Source organism: Leucopleurus acutus (genome assembly GCF_964270905.1).
Source record: "Leucopleurus acutus genome assembly, chromosome: 2".
In the NCBI taxonomy this organism is placed as follows: Eukaryota; Metazoa; Chordata; class Mammalia; order Artiodactyla; family Delphinidae; genus Leucopleurus; species Leucopleurus acutus.
The window spans coordinates 133,034,111-133,055,486 of NC_139143.1; the positions used below are offsets into that span (position 1 = coordinate 133,034,111).

General features: G+C 36.0%; 1 protein-coding gene across 3 annotated transcripts in view; it reads right to left on the reverse strand.

Annotated features, from left to right (window-relative positions):
- Positions 1 to 11,771: 11,771 nt before the first annotated feature.
- Positions 11,772 to 21,376, reverse strand: part of LRRC7 (leucine rich repeat containing 7) — a gene marked incomplete at both ends in the record, with an annotated part of 381,292 nt that continues 371,687 nt past the window's right edge. For all 3 annotated transcript variants that reach the window (XM_082833990.1, XM_082833989.1, XM_082833988.1), the window contains one exon: positions 11,772 to 11,879. In XM_082833990.1, coding sequence (XP_082690116.1) covers positions 11,772 to 11,879 — 108 coding nt within the window. The remainder of the gene's footprint in view (positions 11,880 to 21,376) is intronic.

The following is a 21,376-nucleotide window of genomic DNA, read 5'->3' on the forward strand; positions in this document are numbered from 1 at the left end:
TGAAACTTTGTCCTTTTTGGAAAAGAACATATATGAGGGATAGAAGCCTGCCTTCCTAAGGGAATAGAAAAAGATTCCTCATCCACATTAGAAAAACTTAATAAAGCTGAAAGGAAGCATTTGCCATTTTATTATACTGAGACAGAAAGTGATAATACACTGTTCTCCCCTTATATTTTGTACCTACACAGTAGCATTTATTAGACTTTTTATGTGTCTGTCTCTCCATTAGATTGTGTTTCTTGAGGGGAGGGACCATGGCTTATTTATATTTATATTTCCCTCTGTTCTCAAAATCTTTTGCTCATTAAATATGTTTATTAAATTGAATGCACAGGAAGAAAAAGATAAATTGTTTTAATCACTGATAATTTTTCTTAAAGGATAAACACATAGATTGGCTACAGGACAAATCTTAGGATAGTTCAGAGGAAGACTTAAGAGGGAATTACTTAACCACCTCTCCAAGCTATAGATCTATTCAAACTTACATACAGGTCTGGATGAATATTCTAAATATGAGTGTATATTGTTGTGGGAGTGTAGGTGAATGTGCCGGGAATATTTATGGAAAGTTTAAAAAGAAAAGAAGACATAGTCCCTTACCCTTCAGTAGTTTATGATGATCTAGGTCCCCAGGTCACCGGGATAGTAACTATCATTTTGAGGAAATATGTGAAAACCTAAAAAAAATAGTACCCGATATTTGTGTGTGTGTGTGTGTGTGTGTGTGTGTGTGTGTGTGTGTGTGTGTATGAGAGAGAGAGAGAGTCTTGAGTTTGAATTTTTCTGAGAAATGGTCACAAACAGATTTGTAACATTTGCTAGCAACATTCATGGTTTTATAAAGAACACAGAGTGATGGCCTGCTAGAGAATCTGTCTTGATCACAACTTAGCAATAAGTATTTTGCACATCAAGTGCAAAATACTTATTGCTAAGTTGAATGACACCACAAGTAAGGCTGAAAATTTATGTCCAAAGACTTGCTATAAAAGATGGATAATTTAAAACAAACAGAAGGACAGCAAGTAAAATGTTACAAGTCAAGAACATAATGATAAAATAAAGGAAAAATCAAATTTGGAGCTTGAGACTTGCCCACAACTTAACAACCTTTTCTTTTACAGGTGATTTCTGGCTTAATGAACATCACTAGAAGTAAGTGGAGTCTTGAATATGTCCATCATTCACTTACTTTACAGGGAGGTGACACAACTGGATAATCAGCATTCTGTTGGGAGGGGGGAGGCATGCAAGGAGTGTTGCAAAGGGATGCAGGCATTTTAAGCAACGGTTCCTCACAGCTTTCTTCTTCCCTCAGCTGCTTAGGGCTCCACACCCCAACCCAACCTTGGTGGTTTTCTCATTTGTTGTACCTAAAAACAGAGCTTCCCAACCTCTTTACATCATGGCACAGATAGAAAACGATCGTGTTTGTTCTGAATAATGGGGTATAGGTGTGTAAAATAAATAAGGCCGCTCCAAGCCCCAAGTGAAAGCAATAAGTTACAAGCCCCTGTGCTCTGAGGGGATCGATATCTCAGTACTTGTGGGAACTAAGCTGGCTGCTGAATGGAAAGCACTGACCTAGAAATTGCTCCCAGGAATACAAAATTAAGACTCTTCATACGTGATAAAAAATAATACTTTAGGTACTAGTTGATACCAAAAATCTAGAGATAGTCCAGTACCACAAGCATTAATAAACAAAGAAACAAACAAAAAACCACTATTGGAGTATAGAAATAGCTTTCAAGTAACTCTTCTCTCATTCTCAGTACAAATTCTTCCCAATTTACATTCTAATATTTAGTTCCAGATTCTACAACAAAACCTATCATGTAAAGCTTCTGGAAGTCTGAGAAGGGATGAAAAAGATGATGAAATAGAAAGTAAGGCAAATAAAGCAAGCCAAAAGCTGTATTCAAAAGAATGAAACCATGGTGGACACCTTCTATATTTGCTTTAGAATGTGTGGCCATGTTTGTTTAGGAAATATTTTTCTCTTCTGAAAAGAGAAGAAGCGTACTTTGTAAGCAAACCCAAGATGGTGCCCTAAAATTGGCACATTTGAGGTCATAGAGAAGTTATAAAGCACCAACCCCCAAAGAAGGTTGACTGAATTTGCTAAGAACATACTGTGTTAGTAGTGGGTGATCATGTGGCCAGAGGAAACTGTTTCCTTTGGAGGAAAACACCAGAGGATTTAAATAGTTTTACCTAGTCTTCGGGAAAGAACACTGTGTTTTCTTTCTACTTTTGCTTGGGTTTAAAAGAAGCAAAGATTAAATGATTGGCAGAGAAACACCATGAATATGTAGGCCTTTGGTGGAATTAGTAAAGGGGAGGCTCAAACGAGGATGATGACTGAGCTCTGAGAGTGAGGGTATAATTAGCTTAGAAGAGGTAAACAGAAAATTTTGGTTTTTTAAAACAATGCTGTAGCCAGTAGAGGCCCTGAAGTTCCAAATGCCTAGGAACCAAAATAGCTTGAGGCCACAGGTCACCAGAGCTGCTCTGGGCTCTGTGCCAATACCCAGACATTCTGACTGAAAGAAGGGAGGTTGGGGGACATTTTAAACTACCCCTTGACTCTGATTATCACTTTATGAGACATAGTTTGAAATACATTCCATATTCACTTTACAATAAAGTAAAATCTGATTATAATATTAGGCTAATTATTTATGCACATAGATAAAATGAAAAATTAGGAGTTTATGCTAGATAACTTGTTACTGCCTGATGTCAGCTAGAAATAAAGCTGTATACAGATATACACATATTCAGATGTGGACTAGTGTTAGAACTATATAGTCAAGGCTATATGCTAGGCACACTTAATTCCTGATGTTTAAGTTTTGGAGAGCTCATTTAAAAATACATATTTTAAATAATTTGTGGCAAATATCTTCCCACATATTTGGAATGAGCATATTTGAAGGAAACTCATTAAAATAATGGCAGATAAGGCACAAAATATTTGGAAAACTGAAGCTAATTAGAGAACGATTAAACTGGCAGATGTCATAATTAAACTGAACAAATGGAACATCAGAATTTTAAATCACACATTCACCTGAGGCTGAGAGAGAGAGAGCAGTCTCTCTCTGTGATTGGGTACTAGGTGGTTGATACAACTGAGAGGTTTAGTCAAAAATTATAGAAACTGCTTAAAATAAACTCAAAGCTTTTAATTGTTTTTCTAGTATTGTTTAAATTTAGAGCTTTATTTCAAATTAATTCTCTCAAAAGAGTATGGAAAGGGGTGTTAAAAGTTTTATCAACAGTTTATTAATATTTTTTATGAACAGTTATATCAGTACAATAGGTATAAAAATGGACTGTCCAGAGCGTGTGGTCATCCAAGCTACAGACTTGCTGACTTAGATATATAATATAGATATAAGGGCTCCATCTTGTGGCAGCTCTTCCAAACTGCAGACATGTTCCTAAAAAGTATGGATCGGTCCTTCTACGTACGAGGATACTATTGATATGCTAGACTTGAATCCAGTAATTTAAACAGAGGGTCTTATTGGGATGAAACATATGGTTTCCTCTGGTTAGGAGGTTACCAACCTAGTGTTCTTCTCCCTTAGACACTTTTTTTTTTTTTTTCAGGGACTGAATTATATTATTTTTGCCTCTAATGAAGGCAATGTATCTAATAAAGCCAATACCAATGGCAGTAGAAATAGTTTTCTTTCTACTTTGAGATCAATAGGCCAGATTTTGACCTCTATAAAAGTTTGAGAGGGGGCGTGCGGTTTTATCAAGGTAACCAAATTTTCTGTGATCTATGTAAATAGTTCATCATGTTAATTTTAAAGCTTTTGCAGTGGCCTGAGAATTCTGGCTGGAGTGTATGACATTTCACTTAAAGGATGAATATGGTGGAATCTGTCCATGAAATGATCTAAAATGCAGTGTGAAAATATTGTTATGCTGAACTATGGCCAAAGGCCTGTGGACAGACTTTTCTTATTCTAGAACAGGCAGCATGAGGCAGTGGTTTCATTAAATTTTAGAGCTAAAATAGGATTGGGGATTCCCTCTTCTAACTACATTTCCCTAGCCCCATCCTTATCACAACTTCCTTTACTATTGCCCACATCTCCAAATTTTAAATATAGCCTTGGCAAAGTAATCTACCAAGTCACAGTGTACAGGTGGAAGAACCTTAAGTATGGACCTAAAACCAGATCTAACGATGTACTTTGTCTCCTTAGTTGACAGCGTTGCTTCACCTCTCCAGGCCTCGGGCCTCTGGTAAAATGAGGGAACTGGGCTTAATTATCTCTAAGCTGCCTGTAAGACCAAGACCATGGCACTAAAAGTTCAACCTTATGCACTCATTTCTCTGAGAGATTTCTGGCATCAATCTGCATGACTCCTTCGAAGAAAAGAAGACCCAAACAAATCAAAAGGATAGATATGATGTACTCCAATTCAGTGAACAAAAGCCATTTCTTAAACTTTTTGGACAGTGTTAAGGTCCTTAGAACACATAAAAGGGAAATTAAATACAGCTGTTGAAACACAGCACAGTAACCTAAAAGGTCTTAGAAGAAATGCTAAGGAGGAGAGGAGGATTGGGTTAAAAGGGAGAATTGAAGAAAGAAAAATTAGGAATGAACTGAGAAAATGAAAGTTTCATGGTTTAAATTTATTATGTAAATTGAACATCAACTTCCTGTTAATTCAGTATTTATTAAATGTGTTTATGTGCCAGGCCTATCATCCACTTAATCATTGTACAAATATTTATTGAGCACCTACAATGCATCTGACACTATGACAGGCACTAAGGATACATACTAAAGAAAACCAGATGTGCCCTCTCAAAGCTATTCTGTCTAGAATGCCTCTTTTAAGTATTGTCTGGTCCTCTCAAGGAGCACACAGGTGATAGGAGAGGAAAGAGCAAATATATGTCAAACCTCTATGACTGTTGATAGAATGTGGTAAGGACTGTAAAGCATACAAAAAATAATATGATGGTATTAATATGAGGGAGAGAAATTTCTTCCAATTAAGATTAGGGAAAGTTTCATGGTGGTAATGTTTGAGCTGGACCCTGAAGGCTGCATATAATTTTGATAATGTAGAAAGAGAATGGGGAGAGGAAGACATTCCAGTAGAGGGATCATTATGGGCAAAGGTTGAGATTAGAAAGTACTCAGTGAAAGGAAGGATTTTTAGGTGTCTAAAACACTGAGTATGTATAGATTGGGTGAAGAAAAACAAGCAATTCCTAGATTCAGGTAATCAGACTTTCCTTGGAAGAATAAATAGATGTCTATGATATGTGAATATGTGTGATCCTACCTCATGCAAACAGTATTTTCATGGGCTGGGCTGAACAGCGCACAGTGAAAATACTCTTCACCACACTGAAGGAACTGAAGTAAATAAACATGAAGTGCAGCCAGCTGAATGAATATTCAACTCATTGCATTTCTGAGGGGGTCACTCTAATATCCGACCCTATGGACTCACATGCTTCCTGACAGTCTATAAGAGGCAGTGGTCATAGGAGGGACTCTTTGGGGGCATTCAACATAGAAGAATCTCTTCAATCAAACATGCCAAGCCTTTTAAAATACTGACTTCTATCTCTTTCCTCCATCATGTCAGAGGCATATAGACACAGTGCTGAGTCAGGTTGAGGGACATCATTTTTTCTAATAGTCTCTCTCTTCTTTGGAGAGAATAATTTGGCAAAATTCTCTTTCACAGATTTGAAGCTGCTATTTATCTTGTCCAGTAAGGCATCCACTCTTGCCACTTCTAGCCTGTCAAATATTGTCCTAAGTCTTGGAAAACATTCATATGGCCTCCCAAAGGCCATAGGACCCAGTGGGGAGACCTATCTGTAGCTCCAAATGGAGAAACCATGCTCAAACCCAAAAGAGATTTGACTAGATAAAGATGCTGCTTCCTTTTGCAATACATGGGCTGAGGGCAGGGACAAAGGAACTCACCATATGGCCTTGCATTGTCTTTGATCTGGAAGTTTTCTCATCTTTCCACTTAATTGTGAGATTTCTGTGCAGAGGACACCATGTTACAGCCCTTTCAGTGCCTGGTATGTAGTAGATGCTCAACGAATATTTATTAACATTGCATTTAATGTTTTTTTTATATTCTTCAATAAAATGTCCCCAAATGTTTTGAATTTATGAATGACATACCTTAGGCATCTGAGATTCAGCTACAGTAACTGTTTTCCTATGGAGGAATTGTGGAGATTGGTGATGAAAATAAGTCTCTGTACTAAGATATTTTACTCTAGGTACAGAGATACTTGACTATTTGTAGGCTGCTTACTCATCATGTTATTTTAAAGCAGGAAAAAAAACTGGCACAAATAATACAATTTGTGTTTGTGCAACAGTGATAGTTTTAAGAAAAAAATATTTGTATTTTCAAAAGTAGAGAAAGGTTGGATGATTCATTTAACTTTTTTTCTCAACCACCTTTCCTACACACGTTGAAAATTATGCTAGCTTAAAGAATGAAACACTTTAAAATCTCCCTCCCCCCTCCCCAAAAAAAGGGCAAGGCCTACAACCTCAAGAGTCACAGGATTTCAGTGCTTTCTACATAAACACTGCTTGAATTTCACAATCTTCCACTCTGAAGTGCTGCTATTAACAAAAACAAAATTAGGCAAAAAAAGTGAGTTTTGCAGCCCAGGCTAATTTGGGGAGATATTTGTGTGGCTGAAGAGATACCCTTCTCATTTGTGCCTGCCTTACATCTAGGTCCACTTCTTATCTTGTTCAGTGCTCAATGGGTTGTTACAAAGCATGAGCTGACTGTTAACACAGCAAAATCCAACAGGGGAAACACTACCAGATAAAGTAATGCTTATAAAGTTGGAGCCAGTGAATTATTTTCCTCTCTTTACTTCCCATGGAACTGCTCTCAGGGAAGATTATGATAATCACATAGTTAAAAGCCCAAAGGCTTCAATATTCCTAGGTTTTCATTTACTCTTTTTAATCAAAACTTAGAGTGGACTTTCCCCCTCCATTTATCAGAAATCTCAGAATTCTCCAAAGTAAAAGTTGTACAATTTATACCCTCACAGGATAGTGTTTCCAAACCATTCTCTTGCAGACAGTGTCAAAGGTGAAGACGATTGCAACCTGTCCCCATAACAATCAGCTGGGAGCCTCAGAGAGAGTCCTCAATACCGTAAAGTTCAACATTTTAAAAACAGAAGTGGAAACAGTTCGACTAAGGCATTGCCACCTTCACGCTTGTATACAAGCTTTGTTTGATGTTGTCAGACACATAAGTGCTTTCACCTTTGAGCCTTTGTTAATGCTACTATTCCAAGTTCCTTGATCACCCAAGAAAGTTCCTCCCAAACTGGGGGCTGGAACCATTAGCTGATACTCAGGGGTTTCCAAACAGAACTCTAAGGGGGCCTCTTATTCTTGTGTCAGCAGGATAGAAGAAGTCATTTACTGCCTTTGGAACATCATGGGGAGTTGAAGGAATGGATGTACAGCAGCAGCAGCAGTGAGGAAGAGAGGTCAGTTTTGCATACTAGAAACACAAATGCCCCCCAGAACGTTCAGAATATAACTAGAAAATTTGATTGTATCTGCCTTAGTTTTAGACAGTGGGGTGTTTCAAAAAATACTCTCTGAATAGTTTAGATCGAATGAAGCTGAAAGATTGCATAGGAGAGCTGATACACAGGATCTCCTATAATATTGCCCTACATGCTTTCTTTGGTGCACATTTATTTTTCCACAGCCCACATTCTATTTTCTTGCTATAATGTACACTTGGGGGATGGTTTTGCTGAGCAATGGGGGAAATACTCTGGGCCAAGTCAGGATGCTTTTCTTAATGGAAGGTGTATTGCTAAGGAAAAAGTTCATGCAAGTGATTTTGAATCTGATGATTTCCCCCCAATTCCCAGATGATCAGGTAACTACAACCATAAGAGAGGGCACATCACCAACCCAGTGTCTGAACATTTTATTAAGCCTCAGAATGATTTAGCATTTCTGTGAGAGGAACTTTACTAGACACTCAGCCCTACTTTTCTTGATACTACATGAAGGACTCATCTTCTTAACTTATTAGGTTTCATTATTTGCATAACTTTTTACTGACCCAGTATTTCAATAAACCTGCTGTTTGGTCAGTATATCAGGAATCAGTCAAATATGTTGTCTGATTGAATTTACCAAAGATTTACAGTGGTGGTCTTATGCCAACGTGGCTTTTTATCTGGTTATGTTGTATTGCCCTTTGATAAGAGGGTATTCGTCAGAATACACCTTCTTGATCTGTGTGCCAGTGAGGGGCAGAAATTTACTGAGGACAGCATTAAAAGCCAATGGAAAGACAAGTTGGCAAACACACTATATTTTCCAAAGCTTTAAATTGTGGTGGAGATATTAAATCAATTTTATGAATAAAAGTAAAATGTTTTTCTGGCTTCATCAATTATTTTGGCAAATTCAGATACTTTTCACCTAATATATGAATATATAAGACTAATTTCTTCAAAGCCTTCCTCCCTTTGAATATTCCCTCTCTTTAGCTCTCCCAGTAAAAGGTATTTCAGTCCTACTTTTAGAAAGTAATTATATTAGTGATATATGTGTAATCATCTTTAAGATTAAGAATAAATTAATGCTGATTTGTCACCCTCTCTTTAAAACTGCTTTCCATCCCCAAAACACAATCCAACATAAGGCCCCAAAACAACCAGGGCTGTTTGACATCTATGTAATTACAATTCTTATTAACTGGAACACATATATTTTATAGATTTCAATGAACAATAAATTAGCATGATATACATATTTGTATGTTATATTGACTTTCAAAATGCCTTGTCAAAAGTACCCTTTTATTTTAAAATTGTTATGTTTGTTTAGGTAGCTTGTGTTGTCTGGCAGGCTGGAATTATCATAATAGAGCTTTTGTGACAATGTATGATAAGCCATGTAAATAGTTTTAAAAACTGTCCACTAATGCCAATTTGGCTTGCAAAATCTGCAGCAATTCTAATAATAATTTTTAGTGCTTATTCCACCTCTGATTTTTCTCATACCCCTCTGTTAGGTACAGGACAGCTTCCTCAGCAGAAAGATTCCAAGAAAAATCAAAGACCAAGGTGAGTCTATTGGAGTCATCATGAATTCCACTCCTTTGTTGTGGTTGTTGTTTTTTCTTTTTTTTAAAGGCACACCCTTAACTTTTGTTTGTTTGTTTTTGTTAACATAAACCAGACAATAATTTCAGAAAGTAAAGCCAATTATCCGAAAAAGGCAATACTCAGAAATCAGTGTATTATTGGTTTTGGTCACCCATGGAATCCATTAGACTTTTTTCCCCTGTAAGTGATCAGTGATTTTTTTCAGTCCACCTAAAAAAAAAAAAAAACACCTCTTTTCAATATTACCTGCCTTTTCTCAGTATGCAGCATGGCAGTACAATTGACAATGAGGTGCTTTGGCACATCAGATTTCTTTTCCAGTTGGTCAGGGATCCCTTTTCTCTTTTCCTCATTTCCTGAGAACAGGAAGGATTAAAGCATGGCCCAAGACAATGTTGTCACATTAGGAGTGTACAGGTGTTTACTAGGATTATGAGCCTCTCAGCTTGGCCTCAGAAGCATCTCCTGAAGCCCTGGGTTTGATGTGGAAACCTGACATAAGAAAAAAGACTTGGGAGGTCCTTTATCTGGCTCTTCTCCCACCTCTCCCATAAAAGATTAAACAAAACTAATGGGATGATTGGAGGTGCTTCATTGCCACTGAACTACTCCCATGGGTTTGTTTTTCCTTTAAGTGATCTTGCGAGGCCAGTGAGGGCCTCTATCTTGATTATCCAGTGGCTGGATATGGTGGTTTGGTGTGAGGTTTTGACAAAGAAAAAATTAGGCTCTGAAAGACATTTCTCATCAGAAACTGTCAATATATTAAAATGCATTTAAAAGTTACTTCTGGGAAGCATATTAAAGAGGCCAATCATTTAATCATTTGCTAAATGTCAAAGCCTACAAAATCATAGTATAATGTCACTCTGACATAAAGCAACATCAAAATTAGTGCCTCATCTATAAAGTGAAGTATCATTTGCCTTCAAGTGACAAATTCTATTGCCAAAAAAATACCACTGTACTTCTAATAAGTGACACTCATTTTAATAGACCCTACAAAAATACAATATTTTCAATGTCCCCATAAAACAGTAACTTACAAATATTACTCTCAGAGCTTTGGTGACATCAATATGTGACACTTGTGAAAATCCTAACAAAATACTTGGAACACTAGCATGTAAAGTAAATCCATTATATATATTTTAAAAAAGAGAGCTATGTGAAAATATGAGAGAGAATGCATATAACCAACTCTGGGAAATTATTCTGGAATTTCAAATTAATATTTTAATCAAATTAATGACTAATATATAAAAGAAATATTTTAAAGGATTATAAAATGAATTTTGATCATTTATAGAGAAAAACATTTCCAATGTAAACATAACTAATTCTATACTAATTATGCTAATCTTTGTTTTCAGTGAGACAATTTAGAATTGTATATACTTTGAAACTTTGGGGGAAAAAAGGTATTTTCTCTATTTCTGCCCTCAAAAGCAGGCACAGAAATTAATAATACAGGTAGACCAAGGCTCTGAGAACTTATATTTGAAGTTTCATATTTAATTACCAAAGTTTTTTATCACCCACCATAACTTTCTAACAATAGTCTTTCTTAATGATAAATTTTATCAATACCCCAAACTCATTTTAAATGATTTAAAAGTAGCAAATTGGATAAAGCAACACACAAATAAATTCCACATTTACAAGTAAAGAAATCACAGGGGCTACAGTTTATAATCAACATAAACTTGAAAGAAATAAAGCAACACCTTTCCTGCCACCCATCATTCACTGCTTACATTTGGGGTGAAAAAGATTTACCTACAATGACCTTTAGTCTGTTTCTTAACTCTGCATGTTTTGTAATTAGCTAAAGGCATTGAACAAATTAGTTTGTCCTATTTTTATTCAGGTCCCAGAGATTAATGGCTAATTTATGAAATATTTCACTCTGTGTTATGAGAATTTAGCAAATGAATATGGAACCAAATATAAACACTTTATACCATATGTACAGTTGCTTTCATAAGGCATTATCTTGTAATTTTTATTGAAAAAGATTCAATATAGTAAAGTCTTATTTTAAGATATATTTTCTTTCTCAATCCGAGATGTTTAGTTTATGAAAATATTGTTTTTTCTCTATATTCTTTTTGTATATATGCCAACATGTACCTTGTGCTAGAAATATTTTATGGGAATTACAATTCTTTATATTTGTATTTTCTATATAAAGGCATATACAACTTTGAGGCAGTGTTTCTGATGGAGAGCAGAATTCGTAAAGAGCTTGTGTGTGCTTCCGTGCTCCGAAATTATATGAAATCCACTTCAAGAAGAAACTTATTTGATTAAAAAAAACAAAACAAAACCAAAACCAAAACTGCACCAATGCACAGCCAGAGGCTGACAGTTAAAATAATACATAACCACATGAACATCATATTTATATAGTTAACATTTTTAAGGATGACCAGTGCTAACATATAGTATTATACATTTGGCACTAATGTTTGCCATTGGTCCAGCAATTGGCAAAATTTGTTTCTATGTATAAATTTATTTTTGAACATTAGGTCTGGCTAGACGTATCTTCACTATTTATAAAAAATATTTAGACAGTAAGCTCACGTTGAATAACTAGGTCTACTGTGTTCTGGAAACTCTTCAGTAGTAATACAGCTTTTTCATGTTCCATATGTACAAAACTATGTCCATTTGCCTGTAAACACACAAATAAAACAGGGCAATCAATGTAAGATACTTGTTTATCACATTATCATTGTTTCTAACAATAAAATTCAAGGGAGTATTGAGCAACCAAGTCATGTGTTTTTAAAATTCACAGCAGAATTGTAATTATGGGAACAACTAATTTCACCCAGCTTCAACTCAATTTATTAATTCAACAAATATTTATCAAGTATTAGTATATCCTACTTAGGATTGTCCTAGTATAGTCCTAGTCACTGTGCTAATCATAGAGATATACTGGTCAGTAACAGATAGATACATTTGAAATATGATAGTTGTTTTGTTGTTGTTCTGATTTGTTTGCAGGAACTTAGTTGAGATGGTTCGGAAGTGTTCATAGGACCACTGCCTTTTTGTTGCATAATCACTGATATAAACCCATCAACACGGTCAAATGTTTCACTCATGCAAACCATATAGTATAGTTAGATCTTATTTTGATCCACTGAAAAGTCCTTAATTTACATGTTTTTATATTAAAAAGATAATTTTTATTTCCCTCATTGTTGAATGCAAATATATTCATTATTTATAGCAGTGGTTCTCAATCCTATCCAGAAATGAATTAATTTCTGTGTGATCTAGATTCATCCTGTTATTTTATAAATGAAAGAGCTACACCTCAGAGAGGCCAAGCAACATGACTAAGGTCACACAGCTAAGCTAGGGCTGAGTCATCTGATACCATAATATTCTTACTATTTCTCTCAATACTTTACTGACATAATAACACTGCAATTGTTTCTAGTAATTTGAACTGATATTTCATTGATCATGATAAAATAATCAATATTTTCCCTTTAAAATTGTTGCTATATCACCTCCTACCATAATTTTTTTCGTTACAGTGTTTGCAAAAGCTGTAATTCTCATTCAGATTCCTAACAGGTTTAATTTAACTTATTCTAGTACTGGTAAAAATAACATTTAGTCCTAAATTTGGATCTACCAAAATGCTAAATCTCTCATTCTTATAGTTTTAACTCTGGCTTAATTGTGTTGTTGTAGTTACATGTGAACTGTCTCAAAAGTAGAAAGACTAAGTCAGACTATCTGCCTGGGCAATGAGACTTGAGAGGAAATAAAAAGGAGAAAACTTTTAGGGTAGAATCAATAGATTTGGCATCTGATTGGACAAGGGTATGAAAACAAACAAGAATCAAACTGTGATGCCATTAACAGAAAATGGAAACCTTGGAGGAGCAGCAGGCTTAGTTGGGAAGACAACGGAGTTTGTGGTACTGACGACACATGCAAGGAAAATGTTACACATATATTTAGAAATAAGAGACTGGAGTTCAGGAAGGAGGTCAGGGTGGCAGCATTAGAAACAAAAGTTAGGTTTTTACCACAATCTGGTATTTACCACATGGAATGCTGAGAGAATTATCAGAGAATAAGTTTAAAAGGGAGCATTGTGAAAGAAGGGAAATCTAACTAGGGGAGCAGGATGGAGCCATGGCTTTGGATGTGTAGAATAGAACTTAAAGACAGTGTTTGCTGTTGACCTGGGCATCTAGGTAAATTTGTCTGAAGTGGGGGAGGGAAAGGTGAAACAGGGCCCAATCCTTTTTGCTAGAGGATGGCAGAAAGCAGACGCTAGCCTGATGGCTGAACTAAAGAACGAGGATACCAATGCATTGAGGGGAGGGAACAGGAAAACTGGCAGGAGGAGAACTGGAAAGGGGATCCTGAAGGGGATCAAGGTAGAGGGCTCATAAAGGTAGCAGGAAATCCACGAGGATCAGGTATTTCCTAGAGGCTTCAATTAACCCTAGTTTTCTGAGGCACAGAGGAAAGAGCAGAGAAAGAGCATAGCTTGATTAATTCTGTCCTGGAATCTGGGTCTGTTTCCAAGAAACAAGGCTTCAAGATGTTCAGACCCACAGTCCAGGTTCTGATTCAAGCTAGGGAGACTCCTTGTATAAATTAGCTTTTAATATTGCTTTAAAGCATTGGCTTTTAGTTGTCATGCTTTGTAAGTACAAATGATAGTTATATAGTTGGAAACACAAAGAGTTGATTTCCCAGAAGGAAATAAGCAGGTTGATAAATTAGACCACTGTGTCAAATAAACATTAGGACTCTACCTGTAATTCTAGTCCCCAGAAATGTTTTGGCTCTAAGCCAGAACTTGGGTGACTCTCAAGAGGCTTATTTAAAAGACCACAACTAGGGACTGCCTGGGAATGGCTTCAAATTACCGAAAGGATTCTGAAAGATCAGAAAGCAAATTATTTTAGAAAGTTTATTAAAGATTAAATGAGTTAATATATGTTAACTGCTTAGGACAAGGCCTGGAACACTGTAAACGATCAATAAATGTTAGCTACTACTATTAATATTACTTCACTATTACTTTCTTGAATTTAAGAAATACAATTTTCATTAAGCCATAAGAGTAGAAGGACGAAATGTCAGAGGAAGGAACTGTTTAGTTAACCTTAACTTTTTTTTAAAGATGAAAATGTGAGGATCAGAGAGTTACATGAAATATCCAAGCTCACACAGCTAGTGGCTAGATGAGAATTTATGTCATAACTCTGTATCTTGACACAATTTGTTTCATTGGTGTTGTGAGGTTGAAACAAATGTTTTAGGTTCATTAAATTAATTCACTTGTTAAGATTAATTGCCCTATTTCTTTTTTTTTTTGTGTGGTACGCGGGCCTCTCGCTGTTGTGGCCTCTCTCGTTGCGGAGCACAGGCCCGTGACGTGTAGGCTCAGTGGCCACGGCTCACGGGCCCAGCTGCTGCTCCGCGGCATGTGGGATCTTCCCAGACCAGGGCACGAACCCGTGTCCCTTGCATCGGCAGGCGGACTCTCAACCACTGTGCCACCAGGGAGGCCCAATTGCCCTATTTCTTGATATGGAACATTATGGTAGGCCTGATACCAGGGGAGGTAATGACAGAGGGGTTTGAATGGAAGGAGAAGATAGAATCTCAGTTCTAGAGAACTTTCATTTATATTCTTAGGACAGAAGAGCCAAGAGAATTTACATTGTATTTGTTCAAATGAATATGGCTATCTGGCTTACATCTTAGATGGTTCAGACAGGGAATCAGACAATTATGTTACTACATGTGTGCAGGGCTTTTCCAATTAACATGAAGTTCAGAAAAATTACAATATTTCAACTAGAAAGGTTTCATGGTTGTTTCATGTGTGTTAATAGAAGAGCTTAGGAAATAAAGGAGGATACTATTTAATATTAATTGCAGAGTATAAATCTGATGAAGCTTTGAAACGTAAATGCATATAATCTACATTTATGCATTTGACATTTTGAATATGTATATAATATAAATACAAAAGATGATTTGAAGAACAAATGTTAAATTAATAAAGTTTTAAAATATGTTGCCACATTTGGCTACGTATGTTTTATATAAACACACAGACTATCATGGATTATAATAAAATGTGTGCAATTTTGAGGAAATTGCAACTTCAGTGAATAGCTTAAGTCAAAATGAAGTTAATAAGAAAACAATCTATGAAAGAAAAGATATTCTAAAAATTTTATGCTTCAAGAATGTATAATTAATGTATTTCTGGCTTTAGCTGATTTGAAGTATAAAGGTTCATTTTACAATAGTTTTTATGTTTTTTCCAGAAGGTATCCTTCCTTGTTTTAATTCCACTTGACATCTGTGCCACAAAAGGTTTTTTAATTGCCCCTTTGCATGATTTAGACATGACAAGATGGAAGGTTAATGAAAATAACATTTGCAATTCTAACAAAAAGTACAGCTTTGTGATTACAGCTCATCAATTTACTGTAAAACGTACTCAGTTTCTGGATTTCATCCTCTTATTCCTTCCTGAATTTATCTTTGATTTTCTTCTGCTAAATATTTTGTTAAGTGGATAAATTATGGATGTTTATATCACAGAAATTCTCCAGAGGATGTTGTAATTCTCCCAGGAATTCTGTTGTATTCTTATTATTCAAAGCTCTAAATTTAAAAACTAGTTTCTGAGAAGGCTTGGCCACAAAATTGGTGGGATTATCCAATAAGAAGGACAGCATGATTCTTTTAAGAATCCGAAAGAGAAATGGGATTAGAGACTTGGTGTATGATTTTGAATTGATTTAAACTAACCCTCAAGGGACAAACATTTAAAGGGGCAGTATACATGTATTTTGTATGTTAGATACAAAGGCAGTCCTTTGACTGCCTATAGCTCTTGGGATGAGGGAAAATGAAAATATACAGCAACCACCTTAGAGTTATAGGGCAAGCCTTCATGTTGTCTAATCCTGACAGCCAGAAATTATGAGACCAAACAGTGGGAATCTTAGGTAATTATATTTATGTTTCCCATTAACTACCTGGAATTATTTCCCATTGCAAAATTTTAATCTGCTAGAGTAGTCTCATTAAATATTAGGATATATTTAGGGCTGCGTATACTGTATAAGCAGTACAACAATAACTATATGCCAAGTCATTTGAAAAATTTTCCTATCAAAAAATCTGACCTACAGACCTTAAATTCTTAGAGAGTTCCAATGAAAAATTTACACTGCACTTTTAAATGTGAGGAAGTTTGAAGTCTCAAGTGGCTTTTACAGTAGGATTAAAAAAAATTCATGGCAATAGAATTAGAAAAGAAAAAGAAGTAACAACTGACACTGCAGAAATACAAAGGATCATGAGAGATTACTACAAGCAACTATATGCCAGTAAAATGGACAACCTGGAAGAAATGGACAAATTCTTAGAAATGCACAGCCTTCGGAGACTGAACCAGGAAGAAACAGAAAATATGAACAGACCAATCAAAAGCACTGAAATTGAAACCGTGATTAAAAATCTTCCAACAAACAAAAGCCCAGGACCAGATGGCTTCACAGGCGAATTCTATCAAACATTTAGAGAAGAGCTAACACCTATCCTTCTCAAACTCTTCCAAAATATAGCAGAGGGAGGAACACCCCCAAACTCATTCTACAAGGCCACCATCACCCTGATACCAAAACCAGAGAAAGATGTCACAAAGAAAGAAAACTACAGGCAAGTATCACTGATGAACATAGATGCAAAAATCCTCAATAAAATACTAGCAAACAGAATCCAACAGCACATTAAAAGGATCATACACCATGATCAAGTGGGGTTTATCCCAAGAATGCAAGGATTCTTCAATATATGCAAATCAATCAATGTGATACACCATATTAACAAATTGAAGGAGAAAAACCATATGATCATCTCAATAGATGCAGAGAAAGCTTTCAACAAAATTCAACACCCATTTATGATAAAAACCCTCCAGAAAGTAGGCATAGAGGGAAATTACCTCAACATAACAAAGGCCATATATGACAAACCCACAGCCAACATCATCCTCAATGGTGAAAAACTGAAACCATTTCCACTAAGATCAGGAACAAGACAAGGTTGCCCATTCTCACCACTGTTATTCAACATAGTTTTGGAAGTTTTAGCCAAAGCAGTCAGAGAAGAAAAAGAAATAAAAGGAATCCAAATCAGAAGAGAAGAAGTAAAGCTGTCACTGTTTTCAGATGACACGATACTATACATAGAGAATCCTAAGGATGCCACCAGAAAACTACTAGAGCTAATCAATGAATTTGGTAAAGTTGCAGGATACAAAATTAATGCACAGAAATCTCTTGCATTCGTGTACACTGAAAATGAAAAATCTGAAAGTGAAATTAAGAAAACACTCCCATTTACCACTGCAACAAAAAAGAATAAAATATCTAGGAATAAACCTACCTAAGGAGACAAAAGATCTGTATGCAGAAAATTATAAGACACTGATGAAAGAAATTAAAGATGGTGCAAACAGTTGGAGAGATATGCCATGTTCTTAGATTGGAAGAATCAACATTGTGAAAATGTCTATACTACCCAAAGCAATCTACAGATTCAATGCAATCCCTATCAAACTACCAATGGCATTTTTCACAGAAATAGAGCAAAACATTTCACAATTTGTGTGGAAACACAAAAGACCCTGAATAGACAAAGCAATCTTGGGAAAGAAAAATGGAGCTGGAGGAATCAGGCTCCCAGACTTCAGACTATACTGCAAAGCTACAGTAATCAAGACAGTATGGTACTGGCACAAAAACAGAAATATAGATCAATGGAACAGGATAGAAAGCCCAGAGATAAACCCACGCACACATGATCACCTTATCTTTGATAAAGGAGGCAAGAATATATAGTGGAGGAAAGACACCCTCTTCAATAAGTGGTGCTGGGAAAACTGGACAGCTACAGGTAAAAGAATGAAATTAGAACACTCCCTAACACCATACACAAAAATAAACTCAAAATGGATTAAAGACCTAAATGTAAGGCCAGACATTATCAAACACTTAGAGGAAAGCTTAGGCAGAACACTCTATGACATAAATCACAGCAAGATCCTTTTTGACCCACCTACTAGAGTAATGGAAATAAAAACAAAAATAAACAAATGGGACCTAATGAAATTGCAAAGCTTTTGCACAGCAAAGGAAACCATAAACAAGACCAAAAGACAACTCTCAGAATGGGAGAAAATATTTGCAAATGAAGCAACTGACAAAGGATTAATCTCCAAAATTTACAAGCAGCTCATGGAGCTCAATATCAAAAAATCAAACAACCCAATCCAAAAATGGGCAGAAGACCTAAATAAACATTTCTCCAAAGATGATATACAGATTGCCAACAAACACATGAAAGAATGCTCAACATCATTAATCATTAGAGAAATGCAAATCAAAACTACAATGAGATATCATCTCCCACCAGTCAGAATGGCCATCATCAAAAAATCTACAAACAATAAATGCTGGAGAGGGTGTGGAGAAAAGGGAGCCCATTTGCACTGTTGGTGGGAATGTAAATTGATACAGCCACTATGGAGAACAGTATGGAGGTTCCTTAAAAACTATAAATAGAACTACCATACGACCCAGCAATCCCACTACTGGGCATATACCCTGAGGAAACCATAATTCAAAAAGTCATGTACCAAAATGTTCATTGCAGCTCTATTTACAATAGCCAGTATATGGAAGCAACCTAAGTGTCCATCAACAGATGAATGGATAAAGAAGATGTGGCACATATATACAAGGGAATATTACTTAGCCATAAAAAGAAATGAAATAGAGTTTTTTGTAGTGAGGTGGATGGACCTAGAGTCAGTCATACACAGTGAAGTAAGTCAGAAAGAGAAAAACAAATACCGTATACTAACACATATATATGGAAAATTAAAAAAAGGAAAAGAAAAAAAAATCGTCACGCAGAACCTAGGGGTAAGACAGGAATAAAGACACAGACCTACTAGAGAATGGACTTGAGGATACGGTGAGGGGGAAGGGTAAGCTGGGACAAAGTGAGAGAGTGGCATGGACATATATACACTACCAAATGTAAAATAGATAGCTGGTGGGAAGCAGCTGCATAGCACAGGGAGATCAGCTCGGTGCTTTGTTACCACCTAGAAGGGTGGGATAGGGAGGGTGGGAGGGAGGGAGACGCAAGCGGGATGAGATATGGGGACATATGTATATGTATAACTGATTCACTTTGTTATAAAGCAGAAACTAACACACCATTGTAAAGCAATTATACTCCAATAAAGGTTAAAATAATATTCATGGAATAAAACATAAATAAGAATTTCTCTTCTGTCTTAAATGCACACATGTACTGCAGCTTGAATGTTTCATGAATTCAGGCTCAAAAAAAGACATGGCAAAATAGAAAAGACTCAACTGAAGACTTTGTTCATTATTTGTATAGAAAGTCAGGCATAGAAATGGTAATAAATAGTAATCCTGAGAATATTTACTTGTTTATCTGCTTTGACTTTAGAATGCCTGTTTTCTTCAAAACCAGCATGTGGAATGAGCATCTCTAAAAAATGACTTCCCTATCTTGGTTTGCAAGCAGTTCCCCAACTAGCTGCACTTTATTTCTGTACTTTACCACAAAAGGAACTGCAAAATCAGCCTCTCATTTTCAGGGAACTCTTTGTAGCCAGGTTGGTCTCTGTTTTGGTGGAGAGCTTGCTGTTAAGAGAAAACAGACTGGGAGTTGATTTTGTTGCGTGTTTGAAGTCAGATTTTTCCTGTCTCTCTTCCTCCATTTTCTGCTCTGTGTAATTTTGGGCACGTCTACTTCCTGGGCTAGGTGTGTAAAGGTAGAACGTTAGTTCTATTTCCTTGTTGCAGTGTTCACATGGCTTGGCATCACACTTTGTACATTGTGGGCATTTAATGCATATTTGCCAAATCAGGGAATGGAAAATGTCATGCTATCAGTAAAATTTGCTCCAGGAGAATCAGTGTTGTATAATGGAAGAGGCTCAAATGAACTATTTAACCTCTGTCAACAACAGATACCTTGCAGGGTGTTGTGTGTTCTAAATGACACAAGATGGGTGCTTAATTGATGTTATTTTTATTTCAGCCAAATTATGGAAGTTAGAGCCAGCTTAATGAACTTAATTTGTCTTTATTGTTTTTCATGTTTCACTTAGTACCTAAATATTATTTTTTTGATTTGCAAAAAGTATTTACTCCGTCTCTAATTAGTTATCTGTGCTGAACTTTATACACTATGAACAAACCAAATGGATAAAGGTATGCAGTGAAACTGGCATATAAAATCATACACATTTAAAAAACTATTTTTGGTTATCTTCTAACCAAATGCTATTTAAAAATATATGCACATGTATTTTATCATTATAAGCAATAATTTCTCTGAACATTAAGAGTTACATGATGCTGAACCCACCCAACTCCCTACCCCCCCCACCTACCCCCCCAACCTCTCCAATGTTTTTGATTTTAAACCACCAAATAAGATCAACAATAGAAAAGTGTTAACTTATTTAGCCTTGTTAGGAAATGCTTTAGTGAAATTTCCAAATACTTTATTTCTTTAAGGGTCCCACACTTCATTTTGACCATAACACAAATTTCTCCTCTTTACTTTTTGTAGTCTTTTTTTGGGGGAAATTTTAAAGAATTCAGAGAAATAAATGTACTCTAACCCATTCTTAGGTACTCATGGTATTAATTATGAACATGAACACTCTCTGGAATGAAGCCGTGGACCCAGTTAGTTGCTTCTACTAGAGGTATTCCCCTAAGTGTGTTCTGTGGAAGTGGCTAATTGACGTTGTTGGTCAAGAGGGCTGCATGGTTAAATATGTTGGGATATATCATTTTGTATGATTTTTCAGGTTCTTAATATGCTTACAATGTAGAGCCCCTGCTCTGCAACAAGAGAAGCCACCGCAATGAGAAGCCCGCACACCACAACGAAGAGTAGCCCCATTCACCGCAACTAGAGAAAAGTCCATGCCCAGCAACAAAGACCCAACTCAGTCAAAAATAAATAAATAAAATAAATAAATTTATTTTAAAAAAGGTGCAACATATCAGGTTTGTTCGAATTATCATCTCTTTGATT